Source organism: Drosophila mauritiana, chromosome 2L (genome assembly GCF_004382145.1).
Source record: "Drosophila mauritiana strain mau12 chromosome 2L, ASM438214v1, whole genome shotgun sequence".
In the NCBI taxonomy this organism is placed as follows: Eukaryota; Metazoa; Arthropoda; class Insecta; order Diptera; family Drosophilidae; genus Drosophila; species Drosophila mauritiana.
The window spans coordinates 3,961,853-3,987,354 of NC_046667.1; the positions used below are offsets into that span (position 1 = coordinate 3,961,853).

At 38.6% G+C, this 25,502-nt stretch overlaps 1 protein-coding gene across 3 annotated transcripts in view; it reads left to right on the forward strand.

Annotated features, from left to right (window-relative positions):
* The first annotated feature begins 2,447 nt into the window (after positions 1-2,447).
* LOC117141159 (Down syndrome cell adhesion molecule-like protein Dscam2) overlaps positions 2,448-25,502 on the forward strand; it is a 79,576-nt gene continuing 56,521 nt past the window's right edge. Inside the window, exons 1-2 of one of the 3 annotated variants that reach the window (XM_033304535.1) lie at positions 2,448-2,622; positions 3,491-3,838. In XM_033304535.1, the coding sequence (XP_033160426.1) occupies positions 3,745-3,838 (94 nt within the window). In that variant the 5' untranslated portion in view covers positions 2,448-2,622; positions 3,491-3,744. The remainder of the gene's footprint in view (positions 2,623-3,490; positions 3,839-25,502) is intronic. The other 2 variants (XM_033304614.1, XM_033304692.1) reach the window with 2 other exon arrangements.

Here is a 25,502-nt window from a genome sequence, read left to right on the forward strand (position 1 = left end):
GACTGACAGGGCTGTTCCGTCTCACTCACTCATAGTACTTCCCTCTCTTTCTCTCTCACCTGGTACACCCGAACCCCTCGCCCTCACTTCTTACCAATTTTTGTTACATGGAGTGAGTGCAACAAGAAGTGGTAGGCAAAAGGAGAATAAGAAGGTAAAAAACAAGAAGTGGCTTAGGTAGAAGAATTGCTCCTTCTCTCTCTCTCATCTTCGACTTTATTTCGTTTTCTTCACGGATATTCTTATTGTACCTTTTTGTGGTGCTTCTTGTTGTTGTCTTGTTTACTACCTGCTTTTATTTTTTGTTTTCAACTTATCCTCCTACAACTTTACTTATTTTTATTCTTTTTGTATATATGTATTAACCCTAATCTACTTGTAATTCAAGCAGTCTTCAAAACCGCAGATCATGTTGGGGGTTCTTAATTTTGGCCGCCAGTTTCTTTTTCAAACTCAACTCCTTCTTCTTAATCTTCATCATGATTCTGAAAATGTTTTTTCCAATTAAGAGTGGTGTTTCAGAAAGGCTTCCTCTTCTAACCCTCACTTTTCAGAAGAAGACGAGAAGAAGTCGAAGATATCAAGTAATGAAAATTAGTTTATAGGAGAAGAGTTGTAGTTGTCATATATAAAGCAACGGAAGTATAAAAATGTTTGTCCCCATGAAATATACATGTTTTAACCCAAATTTATGGCGATTAATATGCAAGGAAAATAATGTTAAGGAAATTACCAGGATCTACGAGAAACCAGCAACATTAAGCAGGGGATAGGGATAATTAAGCTGGATTTTCGTGTGCTCCTAGTGAGCGAAGTGTGGGGGCGGGTGGCGTGTTGTCTAGTCGGTTTTTCACCTGAGGGAAATGGGGGCGGGGCCAGCCCTCCCAGAGGTCATTTGTATGCGTCTTTGGTAGCGGGACATGTCCGGCGTTTTATGATGAGGAGAAATCGCCTCGGGGCCAAATCAAAAATTCAATAAACATTGAGCAGCGGACGAGAACAGACAGAACGAGCAGAAAATCTGTTTTAAAATTATTTACCATTCTTGGGCTGCTTGTAAGTCCTATGCATTCATTATGCAAAGCGCGTGGGCTGACTCCTGAATAAAAATATTGAATATGCAGAGCCACTTTCAGCTGCTCACAAACAAAGCGGAAAAAATCAATCATTCGCGGTATTTCTAAAAAAAGAGAAAAAAACAATACATAATACCAAGACTTGGTGCTACTGTTTGGGTTAATTTATAACAATTGCGTTAAATACATTTACTGATTTCAGTGGATAATCTAGATACTATCTATATGTACGATCGACATAATTGTTATTTGAAAGTACAACAAAGTTTAAATTTTCTTTAACCTGGCTCGTGGGTGTGGTCATATAAAAGTCTAAGAAAGGTTTAAGCTGACGAGTGTCGTATCAGCGAGCTTTTCGTCTCGCATATAACGTGTTTTATAGAAAACGGGTTTACTTGAGGTGTGGAAGAGGAGTTCTCTTCACAAAATCTTAAGATAACTGGTTTAATGTAGATCGCTACAGGGGGTGCGAAAGAGATGGTCATAGATATGTGCGAACTTAACGAAGTTTACTTGCCTTCAAGCTCGAACTTGTTGCATGTACACTATCGCGGCACCTTTCGCACCTCTTTTATACGCGTTACTTGTAGAGTTACAGGGTATACCAGATTCGTAGAGAAGTATGTAACTGGCAGAAGGAAGACGAAATTTCCCTTTACACTAGCTGAGTGAGGTATCTGATAGTCGGGGAACTCGGCTATACCATTCTGTCTCTCTTGCTTAAAGCCAACTTGTTGCTGGCTTTTCTTAGTTTTATTTTTCTTGACTAATTTCCCGACTGGTTTTTCTTGTTGGCCACAGAAACGAGTTTTCTTGGAAAAAGGCACTCAAAACCTCTAGCAAAATGCAACATGTTGCTAAAGGCAAGTTGAATTTCCATGCAAAATTGCTTCTATTCGTTGCTGCTTCGGGCTAATTTTCACCATTTGGGTCCGTTACCAACGAAAAACAAAATAAAATATATAAACACGTATGCAAGCTTTTTAAAACAAAATTGAACAATTTTGATAACCAAAATGCTTATAACTTCTCTATTTATCTATTGGCCCTTAATTTAACTATAAATGTAACCACAATGCTGGTAACTAAAACTTAAAAATAATTTTAAAATAATTTTAAATTTATTGGTTGTTTTTGGCCTAAAATACATGCCTAAAATATTAAGGGAAACATTTATAATTTGTTTTCTGAACATAATCCAACTTAAGAGAAATTCGCTATTATGTTCTCTTAATAAATGTCGAGTCGAACATGTTAGCGTAACTTAACAGCGCTGTTAACGGCTCTCTTCGAACGTGTTCGACTCGAACTTGTGCGGACTGTGTGTGGAACTTGAATTTTGCGGCTGCGGCTCAAATTTTCGTTTCTCTTTCTCTGTGTGTTTTCCCATTTCGGATCGAACGCTTCGTGGAAAAGTGAGTGCGCGTTGTCTGAATTTCCCGCCGCGTTTTTCGTCGATTTCCGCGTGTGTACGAACAACAACTCAGCAGCAACAACAACAGTCCCAATTTATTGGGTAAAACACAGAAAATATACTAAATTTGAAGTATAAAATTAAAATTTATACAAAATAACTGTGCAAAGTGTGTGTGTGTGGTTTCAGTGGCAGCGAAAGACCAAAAGGAGCGGAATACAAAATCAAAACAATGCAAGCAAGCAACAATAAATACTAAATAATAGATTTATTTCGAATAAACAACAGTTAAAACTTTAAGAAAAGGAAACGAAGCTAAGATAAATAAGAAAAAACGCAGCATCTGCGTCATCTCTATCTCGCTCCCTCCCTCCCGTTCCATCCACGATCTCTGACGATCGCTCTGTCCCCCTCGCACGCGCACACCTTTACCGATTTACCTGGGAAACAGGTTTAGCGTCCATTTCGTGTGCATGTGTATGTGTGCGTGTGATTGTGTGCTAACGTGTATTGGTGTGTTTCTTGGAAACCTTTTAAGTGATTTTCTTACCTGCTCAAAAGTACAACAAAAGCAATAAAAACATGTTGCAACTCTAAAGCAACAACAAGCACGAAAAAGTGTGAAGCATAAATGCAGTTATAACTGTGAAAAAGGAGAGGTAGATAAAGGTGAAGGAAAGATATGGATAAATGCGATGAAAAAGAAAACTTAAAAAAAACCTGTTACATTTTCTTCTAAATCTCTAGCATCAACAAAAATGATATTAATAATATCAAATATATAAGTAAATAATTAGTGCAAATTTATAAAAAACAATGGATTATAATTTAAAGGAAGTACTGATAACACAACAACTGCCATAAGGACAAGGATTATGAACTAAAACTGCATTTGAATAACAAATAAAGTACAAGAATGCCCGAGGAACCACATACAACATCTTAACCCCACAAAGCCGAACAATTTCTAATCAACATCACCATTCTTAACCCTTTTCAGTTGTTCTTCTTCGTTTTCGGCTACCCGTTCAAAGTTTCGTGTGCAATAAATAATAAAATACTATATCGTCGAACGCATAAAAACATTTACCAACGCAATGGAGCGTTGCAACAAAACGAGTAACTGCGAATCGGAATAAGAAGTCCAGCAAAAGTAGCAAAAATTGTTTTTGCAAAGGGAATTGGAAGTAACACCCGCAGATAAGCAAAAACAGCAGAAACACATATAAAATATATTCAAAATATAGTCACAAAATGAGGCGAAAAACTGCCATGAAAGGGACGGCAATAGTCAACAGCAGGAGTGCGAGGAGAGCAGCAACGACTATATGCAACTTTTTTCTCATCGGTGAGTTTACTTATTCGTTTGATAAGAAGCTTTTTGTTTGCAATACAGTTATATATAATTGCTAAGAAGATTACACAGCTTTTCTCGAGCATTATTCCAGAACTTAAATATCTAAAGGGGGGTTATCACTGAGTTCATTTGCTTATCAGTAAGATTGATAGCTCCCGATAAATAAATCCCAATCTATTCGCTGCTCACCCTTTGTGTGCGGCACACGCATATCACAAATCAATTAAAAGTTTCTGTTCCGCCCTTGACATCCCCTGCTTATGACAGCTCCCCATTTTCCGCAATTTTCCTCCGGCGTTTTCCCCCTGTTTTTCCAAGTCGCTTTTGCTGTTGTCACCTTGCGACGTCACTTTAGTTTTTTGTTGATCTAGGTTGTTGCAGCTTGACGTCAGCGTAAAGTTTTTTATCTGCTACCCAAGCCTCCCCAATTTTCCACGCAATTTTCCGCACCGACCTCCTTTGTTGGATTCTGTCAAGTGGCAGCATTTACTAGGAAGATATTGAATGGGAAGCAAAGTACAGTCGATATTCCATTAATAAAACTGGTTCACCAAGTATTTACTATATTTGCCAGTCTTAAAGAAATAAGTTTCGCCTTAATTAAAAATTCTGGCATAATTTTCCACTTTCCAGATGCTCCGCATCAGTTGGGAAATGCTGTTATTATGCAAGAATATTTACTGTGCCACAAATAAAGGGCGCAAAACCGGGGGGACACACTGGGATAAGTATAGGAAAACTTTAGTTTGGCACGCTTCGGCAAAGTTTTTCCCTCCTCACACATAATGCTTTGCTTACAAAATGCTTTTTAATACTTAAAGAACCCCTGGAAAAGGGGCTAAATTTAAATGTGAATTATATCCACTCAATCGGGCAAATCGGTCAAGGGAAGTAAAAAAGGGGAGCAGCAGTTCCTTTATTAATTTGTCTGCGATTAGTTGGGGTTAGTCCCCCCTGAGGTTCACACCCCCTCAAAAGATATATTGCACCATTAACTTTATGGCGCTCTGCGCGTTTTCAGCTCGTGTTTTTTGTGTGTGCAATCAGTTAATAAACAAAACGTGTTGATTTGACATCTTAATTGGGCCTTTGACACGCGTTTTCCAACGCTTTTATACGAACTACTCGTAAAAGTCGACTTTGAAGCTTTAACTGTCAACGCCTCCGACCGAAAGAAAAAAAACTAGAAATCAATGAACTCTCTGTGGAGGCTTTTTTGGCATGAAGCTTCTGGGGAATTGCTCCACTCGGGGGCATTATTAGATTTGATGACAGTGGCCAAGAGGGAATTGACATTTAAAGCAGGCGGGGATCGGAGGGATCAGACATTAAAAACGCATTAAAAGATTAGCAAACGAGGAATGGTGGAAAACTTAAGACCTTTGGCCGCTTAGGATAATAATTACTTGGTAATGGCAAATAGGATGAACTAATAACCTTAGCGGTTTCGTACATATAATTAAATATTTTAAAAATATTTAAAGGTGCTAAGCCACCATTTTCAGAACATAATTTATTTTTAGCCCAGTCTTGTGTCTTTTTCCTACACCATCTACTTGATTGTCAACACATTTATCCTGTAGATCCTTGAAGTGCATTCCAATTTGGCTGAGTTTTCCTTGGAAAATCCCCGCTGCCTCTGTGCGTACAGTAAAATGCTCAAGGAGCAGCACAGGATATTGCTTAAGAAGTGCTCGAAAGGCAGTTGGCAACAATTTGTGTGCGTCTCCTTCGGTTTTTATGTTTATTTCGCCTGCCTTTGGTTTTTATTTTCCTCTGTCTACCTGCTAACTGTCGCCCTTTTCCTTTATTCTCATGCCGCTTTCCCTTTGAGTTTTCCACATTCATTTCATTTCCTGGCTTTTCCAAATGCCTGCGCTCCTAAAACTCCCCCTTCCCCGCAATTTTCCCACTTTTCCCTCCGTGTTTTTAGCGCGTGAATTATGATTGTGGCTTAGTTTTTCTCACTTTTCCGGAGTTGTTATTGTCCCTGTTTTTTATTTTTTTTGGCCCCCGTCAGATCATTCTCCACACATACACACACACTCGCACACGCTTGCTGCAAAATATCTGCAACTGCTGCAACTTTGAAATTAAAATAAATTAAACAAATATTTTGTTTCAAACATTTTTTACGTGCAAAATTCAGCGACGTGTGCGGAAATGGGTTGCCCCAAAAAATAAAAAAAGAGCGAAAGAAAGAGAAGGGTGCAGAAAGAGACAGGTGGCGCAGAGGCTGGCAACAGATGCGGTGGAAATGAGAAGCGCTTTTCCTGCAGAGGAAAATTTATCTATATGCACAATTTGCATTTGCAAAATCAAAGCTGGATTCCACAGGAAAGTGGAAAAGAGGAGAGAAGGCCAGAGGCATTGGCTACAAAGGGGATTTCAGTTCAGATACAATAAATTGGTTTAGCCGGCTGGAACTTTGTTGTCCGTTGTGGCAATATTGATACTTAGAGGGTTGGGTTTAAATAAACAAAAGAAATGACTAACTAAAGTTGAAATGTGTTTTGGGCATTCCAGCAAATTATGGCAGTTATTTTGGGCACAAAGAGGCAATTTGTAAAGGCATTAAAATCAATGCAGGCAGGAATTTGAAACAAGTTGTATAGCTTGAGAACTAATACGGTGTATTCCAAGTTTAGAATTTAAAAACTGGCCCACATTTAGTTTATATTTCCACGAATTTCAATTTAAACCCATGGAATCGGCCACAGCTTTTTTGCCCCTCTGCAAATCCCCCAAAGTTTTATTTTGACAGAACTAAAAAAAAATAAAAGAGTACCCCTTTTTGTTTTGATGCTTTGGCATATGGAATTTATAACTCGCAAGCGGAGAATTTATATCTCTCGGTTCGTGTATCTGTAGTCATGTTTATGCACTCCATATTTACCCCTTTTTTTTGAGGTGGGTGGCGGATTTAAACTCGCAGCTGTTTAAACAACTTCCATACGCAGCCGAAATGCAGTCAGAAATCGCCAACATACAAATGATGTTGCTCGCCGCGGGTCGAAGACAATAAAATAGTGAATAAATATTATAATAAAAATTCAATAACATTCGCTGACTGATGACGAAGCAGTTGGGTTTTATTGTGCTTAACCCGCCGAGCGACCTCGTCATTGGTTTCGCTTACAGAAAAATTTTCACCAGCATTTGCAGAAAATAAATATTTTTCTAAACTTTTGTACTTTTTGAATCGACATGGCAATGATTTTTATAGTTTTTTGTCGCACCAAGCCAATTTTGCTCGTCGCTTTGACGATTGCAGCATGTGAAAAATTAATTTCTGTAAATATTTGCATGAAGCGTTGATAGAAAAGCGCTTTTGAATTTCAATTAATGCTGAATAATCTCTGTAATGGTGTTCTGCATTCCACACAAGCTGCAGGTTTGCAGTCACCAAAGTTGACCAGCAGCTACTGACTCAACACACAGCTTATGAATATTAATTGATTTATCCATTGTTTTTTTCACGTTCTACATTTTTATTTATTTATTTATTTATTTTGCATTCCGCATGCGATTAAAGTCGCTGGCAAGACGACGCGTGACGTGATGGCATTTCTTGACCAGCTCCACGGCGATTGTCATGCCTCAATAACCGTGCCCCAACCTCACCCAGAGATCCCCTCACCTGTCTCACCTTTTGCTAATTGCCTTGGCTACTGGAATTGGAATCGGGCGAACCTGTCTTCGAGACACTTTGCATCATTAGCATGGCTTGTGTTTTGTGTACTTGATGATGCCAATAGCCATTCTGCAGCTCTGCTCAGTTTCTATGCGAAATTCTTGATTAGATGGCAGCGTTGCGTGTTTTTGCTCAAAGCCATGGTATTATTGCTTTTCTTTTTGCCTCTGAATGTTAATTTTCTTGGCCAAAAGGGTGTTGCGCATTTTTAAGCTCTTTAAGCATGCAAAAAGTTCACTATCAGTTGACAAAAAAATATTATGAAAATATAAAAAAAAAGAAATAAATAACCCCTTTTTGTGATTATTCCACATAAATTTGAAACTTTTATTCTGTTTATCAATAACAAAAATTGTTTGAGTGCGAGCTTGCCTTTTGAAGAGCATTTTTCATTCGCCCACGTTGTGGGTTGTTTTCAATGTTTGTTTTTTTCTGGATTTTGCAATACTTATTCCGTACCCTTTCAGCACTTTTTCCACTCGTCTCTTTTTTTCTTTGCCCATGCTGTTTTTATTTATATATATAATTCTTTCTTTAACTGCTTCAATCTTTCTTTGGCTTCTGTTTGCCGCTTTCTGCTTTCAGTTCTCCTTTTTGCCTTTTGTTGGCTTCTTTATTGGGGATTGCTTTTCGCTTCTTCGCTTTCAAATGAGCCCCGCGCAGAGAGAAAATCAGAAAATTGCAAAGGCTGGTTGCTTGGTGGCAGCAATGAAGGGGCAGGCTGCTCTAATTTGTATGCGTAACATGTCAAAAATCGTAGTGGTCAATACACTGATTGCTTTTGCATGTATCTGTATATTTATCTGGATCTGGATCCGTATCTATATCTGCTTTGGGTATCTCTGCGCCATCGGAGTATCTCACACTGAACAAACATATCTGAGTATCTTTTTTTGGCCGCTCGCACGTTTCATGTTTCGCTGATAAATTTATGGCTGACTGTTTTTCGCCACCGGTTTTTTTCCCCTTGATTGGAGTTAGCGGGTTAAGTGGACTTGGGGTTTCAGGGGCGAAAAAGGCTGGTTTCAGGTTGAAGAAGGTTGAGTATCTATGGGGAAGATGGTCAAGTCTAGATCAACTGGGATGAGCTTCAAATGAGGAGGGTCTATCTGTTTATTTCACTGTAAAGTACTTAAGAAATTAAAAAGAATAAATCTTAGCACTGAGAATAATTTATAGCTTCACTTAAAGGTTGCTTTAAATTTTAAATAATTTTAAATAATTCATCCTCAAATAAATACATTTCTATATTTAAGTCACCCCTTTTTGGAAATAAGTCTTTAATAATATTACCATAAAATACCTTTGAAATGCGCAATCCGCCTAAATAAATAGATTAATTAGACCGCATCCAAATGTTTCGATTTCGCAGCCCGCAGGCAACTAAACCTTAACCCTCGGCAACCCCCGTCTGGCTAAAACCTCATAATGATCGTTTAGCACTCGAATTTGTTCAAATCGCCGCAGAACAGGGAAAAGAACAACAAAGGCGGTGGAAAATGTGTAAACTTTTCCCAATGGATTGCAACCCTTGGTGGAAAATTGAAGACACCGAAATCAGTGCATCCCTTAACCCACTCCACCCCCCAAAGAAGCGCAAAATGCAATCCCCTTTGCTTCAATCCAATCCAATCCTATGCCTTTGTTACTTTTGCCGGGTTTCTCAAGCATATCAATTCGCTTTTTTAGGGTTGTGCATCTGGCTGAAAGAAGCAGGGGGTGCCAGCGATGGGTTAAGGGGGCTAGGTGGGTTAAGGGGTGTCCCCGTTTCGGTATCCGTCTGAGAAAAATGCAAAGCAACATTGTAGAAATTACGCAAAATGAACTGTGAAAACCTTTTTTTGTGAAACGCATTTCGTTTCCAACGTTTAAGTCGTCACACATAGGGGTTAAAACTCCTCCACCACCCCCGCCCCCTTTCGACACGCCCATTACGAATGGGGAAAGGAATATAAAATTTTACGCTATGCAAAACATTTTTCTAATCAAACATTCCATTTCATTTGCTCAATCGAGAAGAAGAGGGGTAGGATTTATCCTAAGGGTGGCTGTGTTTCAAGGGTTTTTGTCTTTGGCCACAGTTGAAGTTTTAATTTCGTCTCAAGTGTAAAAAACTCATTTGAAAACAGGCTGTGCCGACTCGACTGTCATTCGGATGGGAAAAGCATCCCTCGTAATGCTCATTTGGCCGACAGAAATTAAGACTCGGTGAAAATATTTCAACAAATAATAAATTCTTAAACTGGAAATTAAAATTAAAAAAATAGAAAGGTTGGGCTATAAATTTGCAACCCCCACGAAACGAATCGAATCGATCAGGCAACCCCCAGAAGTGTTTTTATTAATTTCACTTTGCACTCGGAATATTTATATTTTATTTTTATGCATTGCACAAAATTGATTTCACTACGGAATCAAACAGAAAACACAAACGGGGAAAGCGGCAAGTAAAGATTGCTGGGAATGGTGGAAAAAAACGTGCGGGAAAAGTGTAAAAAATTGCATTTGCTTATTTCCATTTTTAATCATTTCGCCAATATTTTTTCTATCCATTGTTTGTCGTCTGCATTTATTATATAACACTCATTGCACTCTCTGCACTCCAGCAACCACCCTTGCCACGATTTATTTTTAAATTTCTGCATTAAACTGGCAAAAAATGTGTATTTTTATTGAGTTTCAGTGAAGCGCATGAAATGGCAATAAAAGTCTATGAATGGGATAAAAACCCAGCTCTATGCCCGCTCTTTTTCACTTGATCATTTTTGAATTATAAATGGAAATACAGAGCAATGTGCGTTTAATTAAAAACTCTAAAGTTTCCTTAATCAGCGGGTGGATGTGGGGGGTGAGTTCAAGTTGGGGGGTTAAATTAATCCGCAAGACGCGGAAGAACAATAAGAATACGAAAATGCTGGGGGAGGGAGAAAAGTTTGCCTCGATAAATTAAAGATGAATTATGAATGCGTTAAATAATTGCTGCTCAGCTGGGTTTAAAGATCAAAATGATTAATGTAAATTATGTGCCGGATCAAATTTCAATTTATGATTACGACGCCAAACTTAGATGGCAATTATCTCCTTTAATTATGTTCATCTTGTTGTGTAACTTGTGCAACTTAATATTTAAATGTAATATCCAGTGTTAATTTGCGCTTCTGCGCATTCAATTTAGAAAATATATAAATATATAATATATAATCACCTGCCAAAAGCGTAAAATGCGCTGACAAGTGATGGCTGCTCGAGTATCAGATTCTTAAAAAAAAGTTAAGCCAGAAAAAATACAAATAAAATAAGGAGAGCAAATAAAGCGCACTGAATTCAATTGACAACCAAGAAAAAAATCAATTTCCAGTGAAAATGTATGCGAAACATTTTTTTCGGCGCCAATTTGACTTGGTCTTCGCCCTTATTTCCCAGCCCTTATTTCCCAGCCCTTATTTCCCAGCCCCCGCCTTTGTCTGGCCATGAAAATGCGCTTGTAATAATAACTTCGTCGGTGGGGAGGGGGAGTTGGGGAAATTCGGGTTGGCTTTTGCGGCCATAGAAAGCTAAATTCAAGGACAAACAAACAGAATGTGAAGTCAAACAGTTTCTTTTCTTTTGCTGCTTACTAAAACCCCCGCGTTCCACTGATTTTCCATCGCTTTTCGGGCCAACAAACATTTTCTCCTTCGGGCTGCAGAGCAGGCATAACTCTGCTTAGAAGTACAAGGCTGTATTTTCCTGCCCGCTTTTTTCTTGCTTAAGTAATTTTCATTACACTAAACTCAAGGCAGGGAAAATGCACTTGAAAGAAAATAACTATGGGCGCCAAACTTAATAGCAATCAAAAAATATATATATTAAATATAATCATAGAAACACACTACATCAGCTTACAAGCTACTCCTGAAAATGGTTAGCCCCTTTTTTTCTAGTGTACTGCCCCCAAAAACCGTGGTAAATGTTCTAGCAGGCTAAATAAATTTGGGAATGGCTTGGCATAGGGAATTTCAGTTTCAGCAAAGGCAGCAATAAATTTTAAAGACGCCTCCAGGGCAATTTTAAAGCCTAATTTCCATTTTGGGCTGGGTGTTCCTGGGTCTGCAGGTGAATGGGGAGGTGTTTTGGGGGCAGGTCTAATCTAAGTTGAAAAACTTTTGCCTACCTTGAGCGAAAGTCTGAGAAATGGAGAGGAACTACTTTGCGTAATTATGTCAATTGCCATTAGGGAAATGTTTTTTTGGGGGCCAAAATACCCTTAAACCTGCTATTTAAACACCCCTCTTTGGCAGTCATCGATATGTTCGCCTCGCATTTTCCCTCCCGCGTTTGCCTGTCTGTGTGTTTTGTCCTTTGATTTCCATCTATTCGAGGAATATGTCTTTGTCTGCTTTTCCGACTAGAATGCTTGGGGGGGATTGTTTTCGTGGGCTTTGGGTGTGGGAGTTGAGGACTGAGGGTGCCTGCTAACCAGCATAATCCTTAACACTTCAAGGACGAAGAGGGTACAACGAGAAATCGCTGTTGCGTGCCCAAAGACATTCCAGCCAAAATACGCTTAACTAGTGCCGCAAAATCAATCAAAAGTCAGTTTACGATAGCTAGGGATTCGAAGGGATGGGATAATGGGGTTGATGTGGCAGGGATAAGCGAAGTGAAGCCTGATTAACAAACATGCCGCCAAAACGTTTGTCATTAATTTTGCACATAATTGAAAATTGATTACACACGCGTGGAAAATATCAAAAAGACTGAGAAAATATTCACTAAATTAAAAATAAAAGCTACCTTTAAGCATAGCTCGTTTTTTTTTTGTTTTTTGCGGCAAAAGCTTATTAAATATGAATTAATTTCAATTAATTTGTCATTTGTGATGGTGATGTGCAGCACTATAATCGCATATGATTTTATGTTGATATCTAGAGGGGTACTTGTGTTAATTGGTTACTTACCAATTTAAGTTGATTTAAATCAACAAGAAATGTAGATTGTTTTATAGTTTGTGACATGGTTGCAAGCAAACTCTCTTAACCTTAGATGATTTTAGAAAAACATTTTGGTTTTTAGGGTATCTATTAGGTCGCATTTGATTCTCAAACAGCAGTCAGGTTAAATTTCATAAATAAAATGCATTTTAATTAATTTTGCACAATTTGATGCGTTTGTCAGAGGCTGTGAATGCCCTCAACTCACCATTCAAGCCCACTTTTATGTGTTTGTCAATGTTTACATAAATATTTAATAGACCAGATAAATTTCAATGAATTGACTTTGCAACAGACACTTTAGCCATTTTAATGCCAGACATAAGCAAATTAATTTATTTATTTGCAAAGATAAAAGTTTGCCTAGTTTGTTTGCCAATTATATATACATATATATTTACCATGTTATAGGGATATTCCCCGCTTTTATTTGCCCATAATGCGTGTTTATTTTGCTTGTTTAATTATAACTAAAAATCTATCGAAAGTATGTCCTTTTTTTGTTCCTCGCACAGAGAATAATTCAATTATGCGAGCTGAAACTGGCCTAAAGAAAGAATTTGGCAATTATTCATAGAAATTCCGTATTCGGTGCCTGAATTTTTCTGTTTTTGCGCTGGTTTAAACAGGGAAAAGCCGAAATTAAGTGAATTTTTTATGCATAAAATAATTGCCAAAGGCTTTAAAGATTTGTGTGAATATTTAATGAACGTGCAGTGCACATTCAAGGTTTTATTGGGGCAAATGAGTGGCTAAAAGCATTTAACAAAATCTTTAAATGGCAATTATGTGTGTTTTAACTATTTTTCAAAGTTATTATAAAATTTAATTTTTTTCAAATTTAATGTAAATGTTTCGGTGGCAAGATAATTGCAACAAAATAGCTGGCTACTTTTATTAGTGGTTTTACTGCAAATCATAAAAAAACTTGCGCTATATTGCTAATTTATTCATTGTTGGTGGATTTTTTACGCCCCAGCGACAAGGGGAGTATAAAAAGCGAAGAATTTTACACTTCGCAGCCAGCGAAATGATAAATAAACAAAGCGCAATACTAGAAATTCTACACCATTGTTTATTAGCAGAGTGTATAAATATTTAAAAGGCTCTAACCAATTGCGATGACGTGCCTCACCTTCCAATTATAAGTGCCCCAATTTCTGGGCTTCTTTTTCTGGCTACAAATTTTGAAATGAACCCGAACTCTGGTAGAGAAAGCAAACAATAAACAAAAGCATAAAATTGTCGGTGTAAATGGGGTTTATTACAGCGCATCAGAACGAAGGGAGAAACCTGTACATGTGTGGAAAAGCAGCTGTCCAAGCAGAAAACTGGGAAAAGGTGTGAAAATTAAGCGCAGCACCTGGGGAGAATACGGGCCCACCATCGATTAGTACACTGAAAATAAAATGATTCCAATAATATCACTTCTTATTGAGATATCATAATAGTAAGGTTTCATTCTTGAACTATCTTTACTTTAGTATCAACACAGATTCGTAGTTGTTGTAGTTCTTATAATCCTCATTGTTATACATAACATATTCATTATGGTAATTTTAGAATTTACTGGTAATACGCTGTCCCACTTGGCAAGCGGTGTACAGTCTAAACAGCATTTTTTTAGCTTTTGCCACACTTACAGTAATCTCCAAAGGCAATGAACACTGTACGTGACTTGCGCTTGATTTATAACAGTAAAAAGAATGTCACAAGCGGGAAAATAAATAAAGTAAGAGAACATACAAGAAGTGTTGTAAGAAGTGGCTCAAAGAATCAGTGGGAAAACGGTAGTTGCGGCTGGTTTTGCTTAGTCAGTTTGTGTTTATCAACGGAGCGTTGCGAGAAGACCGAAAAGACTGGTGACTGAAGACCGAAGAATCTCTTCCCCCGCCCGTGGCACTTAAAAGATCATTAGCAAAACGAAAGAGTGAGCAAAAGATTGGGAAAACAGCACAAGAAGAACAGAGAAGAGGAAACAAAATCCAGCTAAATTGTCACCTTGTTGCGCCAGCCACGCCCACACACACACACATGAATGGGAAAACACACCCAATCATAACGCCTATAAACCACAAAAAAGCAAAAACCAAAAAAAGCGGAAAAGAAAACTAACGAAAAAAAGAAGAACGCTTCTAGTAGCTGCCTAAAACCAACAGTTTAGTAAACCAAGTTCTCTATCTCTAAATGTAAATACCCTTACTTTTAGGGTATAAAAGGTTAGAAGTCTGCTAAGGTGATGAATTCAGTGATTAGTATCTTATGTTTTTTGAGGTATTTGATATAGTATAGATGTAGTGTTGGAAAGATCAATAATTTCTGTTAATTAATAGAGTAAAGAAGGGTGCCTCGCAATTCGTAATTCGGCTATTATGCTTTTTGGGGATTTTGTCAGCTTCTTCTCTTTGAGTGCCACCAATGCTAAATCCACTTGTCAAATGCAGACGGCAAAAAAAAAGAAGGGGTGGTGTTGGTGGGTGGGGATTGTGTTTTCTGGTGGCTCCACATGGAGAACTGGACAGAGGAGATCCGAGAATTAAGTGAAGAAGGGAGCCGGAGATGCGCCGCTGACATCTCCGCCTTAAGAGTGTCAAAACAAAACTATTTATTTCCCTCACTCGAAACGGACAAAGACAAAGAGTGCATCCCCATTTCCCACTTTCTCCCCCTTGTTGCATTTCTTTTTAAATTGCGGCGACATTGAAATTAAATTGTCTGTGTGGAGTCTTGGAAAAAATGAGGGGGAAGATGGGCACAAAATAAATGCTGCTGTGTGGCAATGAAGAATTATTCGTTGAGTCGGCAAGATCTCATCTAAATTGCCAGCTCGACTATTTTTGGCCAAAAGAATGACCAATTTGGAGTGATAAAGCGCATTATGAATGAGTTTAGTGCAAAAACATTTTACTTATTTCACAGCATTCACAAAAATTTTATCAATGGGTGCATTTTTGTTCGTTTTATTTGATGGCTGAATCATTCGTTTTGCTAAGAGCCAAAAAAGCTGTGCAAAAACGAATTATAAAACTTTAGATACACATAAGAAGATTATAAATAAATTGCTTTGATTACGTTTATTTGACAATAATTGTATGTGCAGTATGAAAAATCAGAAGCAGACTTTTTAAAATAGTCAAATAATTGAATTATTATTCGGTTAAAACTGATTGCCGATGCTTTCGGGCTAAAGATACAGATACTTTGCATTCACAATGAATAAATCCGCACAATTAGCCTGTTTTGAAAATTTCTTGGGCCCCATTAAATGGAACTAAAAAATTGTCTGCAATTCTACAAAAGGATCTGTACCTCAAATGGAAAAGTAGAAAATCCACAAAAAAGCCAACCAGCAACTTGCAACTGACAACATGCAACTTGTGTTGCTGCCGCTTACTTTAAGTGGCTTTTCTGCTGCTGCTGTGGCAAAATAACTGGAAAAAGCATCAGCCACATGAGCGTCGTGGGGCGGGGGCGTGGCAGGAGGCGGTGGGTGGCTATATTAGCAGGGGGATTCCCATGCGAGAGGGGGCGACAGAGAAAGCAGAATGAGAAACAGCAAAATTGACAAGCGCAACATTGAAATTGCTACAATGACAAACTGCAATGTGGCGCAAGCGGTGCGAAAGAGAGGGGCGATGCTGCGGGGAAAGAGACGGGCGATGCTGTGCCACTTGACAGAGACGAATGGTGAAAGAGAGGGACATAGTGGGTGGAAGGGAGCGGCAAGAAGTGCTGCACGTGCGTCTCTGGCACACAGACATTTAAATATAACCAAAGATTGCTGCAGATGCTACAGATGCACTTAGGAAAAAGTAGCAACAAAAAATAAAGTTTTAAAACTAAATAATGATTTAGAACATATGTTAAATCCAAGCTTCTCAACACTTTATTTGAACATCTGAATAACAAGAAGTACAGTGATCATTTCGATTGTGATGCACTGTTTTTTTCTCAGTGCTTTAGAGGAAGAATCGAAAAATCTACACCAAGCTGATGAGATGGGGGACGGGAAATGGGGAGGGGGATCTCTGAGTAGGTGGCAGGGCATGTTTAATTAATGCAAAGTAAATAAGAAAAACGAAGGAGACGCCGGAGGAAACCAACGAAATTGATTGAGGAATGCACCACAGAGGGGAATATGCATCCCCCCCTTCCACATCTTCCATGCCTTCCTGTTGCATTGTTTTCCTGGCTATTTATAAAGTTCAGCTTCCTCCGCCGCCCGTAGATCGAGCAAAAATTGCTGGTAAATTGGTTTTTGGTGTTTTATGGTCGAAAATTCCCGGGGATGAAAGACAGTTCCGTAATTGCTATGGGTTCCATTTTTAAGACCCATACTGGTTCGAAAAAGATCTGCTCTAAACGTGTGCGATTATAACTTATGCGGAACATCAACTAAATCTCTAGAGATAATTGCGCTGACATCATAATTAATACAGTCTTGACATTCTCGTGCTGAATGAACTTTATACAAAGCAAGAGAATCAATGTGGTATTCACATACTTGATGCTAAATGTCGCAAAAATAGCAAGTTTCATGATCTGAAAGGTCAAGTTATACGCTTTTAGCATCTTAAAAGCTTGTAAGCTGTATTTTTTGTAATATTTAATATGCCATTTATATATTTCGTTTGCGAAAGTAATTAAAGATGAAATATTGACTAATTATTTATTTTTCCATCTCATTTTAGGTAAGTTCACTGAATGAAGCAAAATCAAAATAAAAAGCCCCTAAAATGTCTTGTGAAAGGCGTTTTTTTGTCGTAAGTTTTTCCACTTCACTCTGTTAAATTAACAATGCTTTTCCAAGATTTATGAATTATTTTCACAGAAAAAAAGAAAGTGCCAACTATAAAATAGCTGAAAAGCAGTACAAAAATAACTAATCAACTTAAAATATTTCTCTGTTACAAAAGCGAAAAGTAAAAGTTGTCGCTCCATCTCTCTTCACTAAGTAGCTTTCAGCAGCTGCTCGCAAAGTAATTGTAATTGGCAGAAAAAAAGATATATAGATGAAATAGAAAAACATAGATAAATCCTAATCAAGTGTAACCAAAAGAGGAAAAGAGTAGTAAATCGGATTATGGCGTAGCAAAAATTAGTTTCGTTTTTCGCTCTGCGGCGTTTTAAATGGATGCGACAGACATCAATCTCCTCATCTTCGTCACATGCGTAGAGCTCATTTCATTCATGACAAATAACCCCATGAAAAACCCGCCGGAAAACCCTCTCTCTCCCCCCCTCTACACCCCCTCCAAAACAAGCTATCTTCGAGTTCAAATTTCGAAATTCGAAACGCAGCAAAAGGAGAGCTGTGAACGAGCTAGTCTGAGTTTGCTATTGGTTTCATCTCAGCACAGTTGCCATCATTGATATGAGTCTTAGCCCCTTTTAGCCCCCTTTTAGCCCCCTTTTATCCCCCTCTTAACCATCCCATTTGAACCCCCTTTTAGCCCCCTCTGTGCTGCCCTCGAATCAATGATGCGCAATAATTAGCGCAGCTATCTATCGCTCCGCTCGTTCCTGGAAGTGTACACGATCTTCACTCCGGGTTTTCATTTTCCAACACCCTCCCTTTGCATTTCCCTCTTTGACGTCTTTCAAATCAAAACCAGACGCATCCAGTGCATTTTCCTTCGTGCTGCTGCATTCGAAAAATCACCAATGATTCTCGCTGTTTTCCATCGTTTGCCAAACATTTGCAAGTTTAGCAGTGCAGCAAACACTTTTCCTTGCACGGTGAAAAAGGAAACTTGTAGTTAAGAAATATTGAAATCTATAAATATAGACCAATCAAAATTACCAGCAATCGTAGAAAACAAAACCGAAATTCTTAAATTGTTTCTTAAAACATTCTCAGAAACGCAATTTAGTTTCGAATTCAACTTCATTTCTCAGTTTCAATTTGTACTTTCTGACCCAGAAACAGTTCCGTAAATCAGAAAATGCAATGCACTCTGCACTCACTTCCCCATTAGCATCCATGTTTTCTCTGCTGTTTTGCTGCTCGCTCCAAATTCGCGCATAAACAATTGACCCGCGGATGCATCCCTTTCCATTTTCCGAAACTTGTCCTGTACCCGTCCGTGTGTTTTCCCCTTTTGGGCGACCAACTAACCGCAAATGTACAGGCAATAAAATGGCTCATCTGCCATGACTGGCGATTCGCGATGTCCTTGCTGCGCCACGCCCATCTACAAGCGCCCCTCCCCCTTTTTTGGAGCCCCTTTTTTGACCCCCCTTTGGCGCCTTCCGTTGCATGTTTGCCAAATGCCAAGCATCATCATAATAATTATGGCAAAAATCGTCGCTGTCTATGGACACATGAACACATTCGGCAAGTGGGCGGGGTCGGGGCGAAAAGGGGGCAGTGGGTTGGGTATGGTACGTTGGGTGTTAAGTGGGCTGAAAGGATGCCACTTCAAACTGGCAGCCAACGTTCGATGGTCTCTCGAAGCCAAGTGGGTGGCTTTTTTTTCGGTGGCGCCCCTGATGAGCCCCCAACCACACACAAAACCACAATTTCATGCGAATTTTCACAAGGACCACGCCCGCTTGGCTGCACCAACCCGTGCACCGCCCACTTTTCGGGCCTTTCACTTTTTTCGAACCTATTTTTGCATTTTTGGAATGCGTGTCTCGTAAAATGTTCCCTCTGCTGCTGCACTTTTTTCTCCAATGCTGCACCAAAAACAGGTGCCTGCCAATTTTCCGGCCACGCCTACGTTTTCCCACTTTTCCAGGCAAACAAAACAAATGTGACATACAAAATCCTTTGCCCACCCGAAAATTGAGTGAAAAAATTATCCTTTTACATTCAATTTTTTTTCTTGGGCGTTTGTAATTTTAGCACAAAATTGGATTCATATGAGCTTCCTTTCCTTTGGCACAAATTATACTCTGTACTAAGATTTTTTTAAATTTGTTCTTTACTGCTAATTAAAAAACTCTTTGGCAAACAATTAGCTAAATGTTATATTTTCATTAAAGCTTCTGATTTAGTTGCAGTGCATCTGCCAAGAGATTTCACTTTACCTGCATCTGCATTGTTGGATTAAGATAGGAAAATGTTTTTAAGATGTTGGTTTCCCACACGCACTTAAAAAAAATGTTGAATTGAGAAAAAAAAAAAAATGTAGAAGCCAAGCCTAATGCTGATATAAATCTGTTGACTGTTTATTTTTTGTTTCTTTCCCATGATTTCTTTCCTGCTTGTGTACAAATGTCATTAGGTCTTTTCTTCTGCATCTAGGCACTTGTCTCTCTTTCTAGACATTTTCCTATCTCCTCTGCTGCACAAACAATGCAACAATGCTGCTGAGAATTTTCCTCCTAAGCTGCTAAAGTTTTTCTTTTTAATCTTAAGGCAAGTGCATTTTGTGTGCCATCTCTTTCACTTCCCATCTACCCGTCTTTTTCGGCGTGTAGCAGATTGACACACAAACACAATTACAATGATCACGAAACACAACTTTAAAAAAAGAGGAAAAAAAAAACTTATAAAATCAGTAAAAACTTGTGATACGATTTTGGCTTCCAGTTGGTAAGAATTGAATTTTGACATCAGTTTATCGAATTGCAATCATAAAGAACTGAATGCAATAACCACAGATGTCATCAAATAAATTTGGGAATAAAATCAGATTTCCACTACTGCCTGCTCCAACTTTAATTTAATACATTTTCAAAAATGTGTAGGTTCTATTTTTAGACTCAATATCAAACTAAATTTTTTGTCTGATCTGCAAATGGAATATTTGTTCTTGGCTTAGTCAGCGTGACATTGACTCAACGTAACAAACTGCTACTTAAACTTACACAAGTTACCAAAAAGTAATGAAAAAAGAGAGAAAAATATTTTACGCCTTAGTCAGCTGGCTATTTAGACCAAGTTTAGATGGCACACATAATAATAATAAAGTTTATAATTATAAAACCAAACGAGCCGACATTTCCGCTTTCAGTGAGTCACAGAGTTGCGAAAACCCTAGAAAGAAACTTTCTGTTTAAACTTGTAGCTTAATGTGTGGTGTGAGTCATATTTCTTACCAAATTAAGTAAATAGGTGGTATATTTTTTACATTTAATTTGGCCAACAATGCTGCTGAAATTTAAGATGGCTTCTTTAATATGCTCTGGCTGTTGGAAAAACCGTGTCAAGTCGGAAAATTCGTTTAGGTGGGCATTTGAATTGGGGGCGTGGCGGGCGTCTGTCTGCCAAAGAAAAGAAAAAACTTGTCTCTCGCTTTTCACGAGCGCGTCATGCATAATAAGAGGAAAATGGAAGGTAGAATGTGTCGGAGAGGGGGGTGGAAAATCACGAAGAGGAAGCACGGGCTGCTCCACATGTGCGTAAGTGCGAATGGGATGGCTGCGTGAGGAAGCGAAGGTGAGAAGTAGTCACATGAGTGCATTCAAATATTAAAAAACACCTCAGGATACTAGGTTAAAGAGGTGAGAGATGTGGGATGGGGGGAAAATGGGTGGAAAACTGAGTGGGTTGGCTGGGAGGCGTGAAAAGGGGTGTGCCACTTAGCCGAAATTAACTAAAGTTGAGTTCGCCACTTTTGTTGCTGAAAAGCTGCAACTGATGACAGTTGAAAAGCGGCGAAAAGCTACGAAAAGCGCAGCTGGACACGGGGAAAATGCGAGGGATAACCCCTGTAAGCAAACTCCTCTGCCCTACTCATTTTCCACTATTTTACCGGCACACCATTTTCCCCTCTCGTGCTCCTCTTTGCCAACCTTTCTTTGTCACCATTTTCATTTGCCAAAGTGAAAAATAATTAAAAAGGCGTTAAAAATGACAACAAACTAAGCGAGAAGAGAAGGCGGCAAGTATTCCGGGAAAAGCGGACCAAGGACCAAGATATCCGGCGAAGGGAAAACCCTTTTGGCCCAGCCGTTTTGGCGTTGACACTTTAAATCATTTTGGTGCTGGCCCAGGATATTTTAATTATTAAATGCAAAGGATCCGCAGGATTTGCCGGGATGCCACACGAGAAGAAGGTGCAACAGACACAACTACTACACAAAGGGTGAAAAACGGACGGCACGCGTGGAAATTGCTGAGGAAAGCCTGCGGCAGCTCTATCCTTATCTAAGGAAAAGCGAAATGAGAGCGAAGGCAGTTGGGGAAAGCGGAATAAGTGCGAGAACATGGTGGAAAGCCCACCTGCTGCGAAATCACAGGTGCAGGTGCAGATTGTTTGTCAAGAACCTACCAGGAAGTATTTAGAGCGACCGAATGCAAAGCCACAAGAAAGCGAAAATGAAGCGGAAAAGTCTAGGAAAAACAGTTCCAGACCGAATATGTAGTGCCCCATAAAATTAAATGCTAGTTACTTATAATTATTAGATGATGTAGGATGCAATTTACTAGCTTGGTTGAAAAAAGTATTAAAATGGATGCATATTTGACAAGAAGTTAAATGATTTAAAGCTAAGGCAAGAAGTCTTTTCATGGGCTTTTAGTTACTGTAAACTTTGTAGATTTCTTTGAAAGACCAACTATATTCTACATTCCCTACTAAATCTGAAAAATACCCTTTCCACCCGCAATTACCGAGCAGAAACGTCAAAAGGAGAGCGCAGTGAAAGCGAGAAAATCTAAACGCAAATGGAGCGACAAGGATGCTGAGCCAAGGATAAGCAGCAAGATGGAGCCTGGGGCCTGTAACTGGACGAGAGCGAAGGAAAAGCTGGGGAAATCGTGGGGGAAAATCCCAGGTAGCCCAAGGATTTGTTGGGTGCCATAACAAAGTGTCTGCCTCTCACTCAAGGATCCTCCTTGGCTTTCCCAGTTTTTTTTTTTTTTTTGCTTCATATTTTCTGTGTTTTTTTTTTGTGGGAAAATTATGGACACGCGACAGAGAAGGACAAGCCACATCATTTCCTAATTTGTAGCTAATTCCCCGGGCAAGTCGCTGCTTCAAAATAAATTCTCCCATAGATTATAAATTTATATTTCCATTTCTTCTGGGGACTTTAAGGCGCAATTAGCATTAGCCTCGCACTGGAAATTCGTGGATCCAACTTCTTTTGCCCTTTGTCTCGGTGACCCATCAAATGCCTATCAGCAGCAGGTCAGAATCGGAATTGCCAGAATTTACATAATTCTATAAAATTCCCATTAGAGCCAGTCAGTCGATGACCAAAAATATCTCGCAGAGCCCATAAAATGACTAATTAACTTTAAGCGCCTTTTTGGCTTTTTTTCTTTTCAACTTCGCTGCCTCGTTCGACTTCTTTTGTTAATGATGATTTCGGTTACACCTGCTCTTCGGTTTGCATTTCATATACATATGTATAGATGTGTATGTGAGCCAAAAATATCACATTTTTTAGACATTGGCTTATTATATGGCGGTTTTATAATCGCTCAAAACACATCCCCCAAAACCAAACAAAAGATGAGCTTGTCTGTATAATAGAAACATGAGCTTTATGCGCTAGACAATAAAAACTTCAACACAATTTAGTGGAATAAATATGATATAAGAATCAAAACAAGAGATTACCTAATTTATAATGTATATTAATTTGCAAACCTGATTGCATTGCTTTGCACTTGAATAAAACTCCTCCAAATATAAAACTTTGAACGCCACAGCTGAACATCTCTAAAATGGCTGCAAACCACTTTTAAATTGTATAATAATGCCCCTTGTCTGGAGCACCATTAAATTATAAAATATCATCTTCAAATTTAACCATACACATGCGACTACCTCGCATGCATATCTTCATTTTTTTCGTATCTGTAAGATGAAACGTCATAAAAAAGACAAAGCCAAAAAATTGGGGAAAAAATACAAAAAGTGTGGAAATATTACCGCCGAGTGAGGCAATGGGTTGCCATGTGTTGTGACGGCTTTCAGACGGCTTCTCTGATGGCTTTTGATGGAGGAATACCGAGGGACCAAATAACCCGAGCACCACATACACATCACATAAGAATCAAATTAGAAACGGGCTATTAAAAGTGGAGTGGGAGGCAGGAGCCGCGGGGCTGACTTATAGATGATGATTATGATGGATTAATCGATGGTTGAATTTACGGAAGATTGACTGAGTTAAGAGTGGCATGAAGTTGGGCAACACCTAGTGGAAAATTGCCATGCTATTACTTTTTAGTTGAAGGTTTTCAGCTTGTTCAACTTGAATTTGTATATAAAGTCAGATGGAGCAAAGCAATATATCATGCCTTATAGAAAAGAAAGCATCATAAGTTTCAAAACTTTCTCATTAGAGCATCTCCTTTTTAGTATATCTTTACTTCCTTTACACTTACCTTTTAAGCTGTTGTTTGTATAGTTGACTCATTATTTTTATTTTCTCCAATTTCAACTATCCCAGTTTTTGATTAAATTTGATTGTTGTTGGCCTTTTGTGCCCCGGCTTCCTCTTCATTTATTTTCAACTTCTAATTTGATTTTGGAAAGGTTATCGCGCCATTTGGGCCTTTTTTTTTTAGTTTTTTTTCCCCATTTTCTATTTGTTGTAGGTGTGGAGAGAAGATGCTTCTTCTTCTCCCACTTCTATTACACCAATGGTGTGGTCGTTGTTGTTGTTGAACTATGCAAATGACTTTATCGCTTGCCTATCATTCTCCTTCTTTCTTCTTCGCTTCTTTGGGGCTTCTTTGCCTCTTGGCTTTCAGTTCTATTCTCCAAGAGATTTATAGACGAGCAGCAGACAAAAAAGGGAGAACAACAACAATAGATTCCACCAAAGATACAACTACAGTTGGATAAAAAATGAATACAAATGGCATAACGTGTTTTTATTATCAAAATATTCGCTATAATATTTCAAATATTAATACAACAATCTTACAACTATAGTATATCATAACAATAAGCTATAGATTGTTCAAACATTTCACAAAGTTCATTCAATTGAACCAGATTTTTTCTCTGTGCACCGCAAATATGGTCCATGACTTGACTTTTGTTGGCTCTTCCTCGTTTACCTACCTGTTTCCAGCTGCCCCTTCATCTTCTTCTTCTTCTGGCCCAACTCTCTTTTTGTATGAGGATGTACATATGTATGTATGCATCTATGTATGTATGAATGTATGTTGGCTCGCATCGTCATCATCTTCTTCGCCAGCTGCTGCTGCTTCTTCCTCATCTGTTGGCATTTCGTTGACCTAAAAAACGTTCAAGCCAAGAAAAAAGACGAACAACAAATTGTTAAAAAAAATGCCAGCGAAGGAGACAAACATAAATTGTTGTTGTTGGTGGTGCTGCTGCTGTTGTCGCCGGCGTTTATTAAGATTCGTTGATGATGCAGCCCAGCAGCAGCAACATCAACATCTGAGGCAGTTGCATTTTCCGCTGCAGCTTTCTTACCTGTTTTCTTCGTTGTTGTTCTTGCTGTATATCTTTTACATAAAAAGGCAACTGCGGCAGCTGCTGCCCTAAAAGATATTTAAAGTGTGGCGCCCCTTCCTTCCGCAGATCTCCTCTTTGTATGTGCAACACTTCCCTGTCTCCGTTTCGGCCTTCAATCTCGGCTTTAAAGTGCCAATCTAAAGTGTAATTAAGTTTTTTTTTCAGCTCTGGCAAAACATCTGCCTGTGGAATTTTTCGCTTCGGTTTAAAGTGGTTAAAAAGGGGTAGAGAAGGGCTTTTTCATGGAACGGGGCAGTTTGGTAGGATACGCCTTCCAGGAACTCCTTATAATCGTCTTCATTGTCAGCATCACTTTTTGCGCTTTTTTTTATATCTTAGCTGGTTGCCAAATATTTACCTCCTGCATTATTTCTGAGGCCTTCCAAGTATCTGAAAAGTGGATAACCAAAAAAAAAAAAGAAAAGAAAACGGTCCAAAAGGAAAGTACAGAGTAGCTTTAATGCTAATATTAATAAAGGATATATATATTCATTTGGTAGATAGACCAACTAATTGATTCTGTAATAAAATCACCATTATCCCTGGGATATTCTTTTCGTGCAGTGTGTGTTTTATAACTTTTACAAACT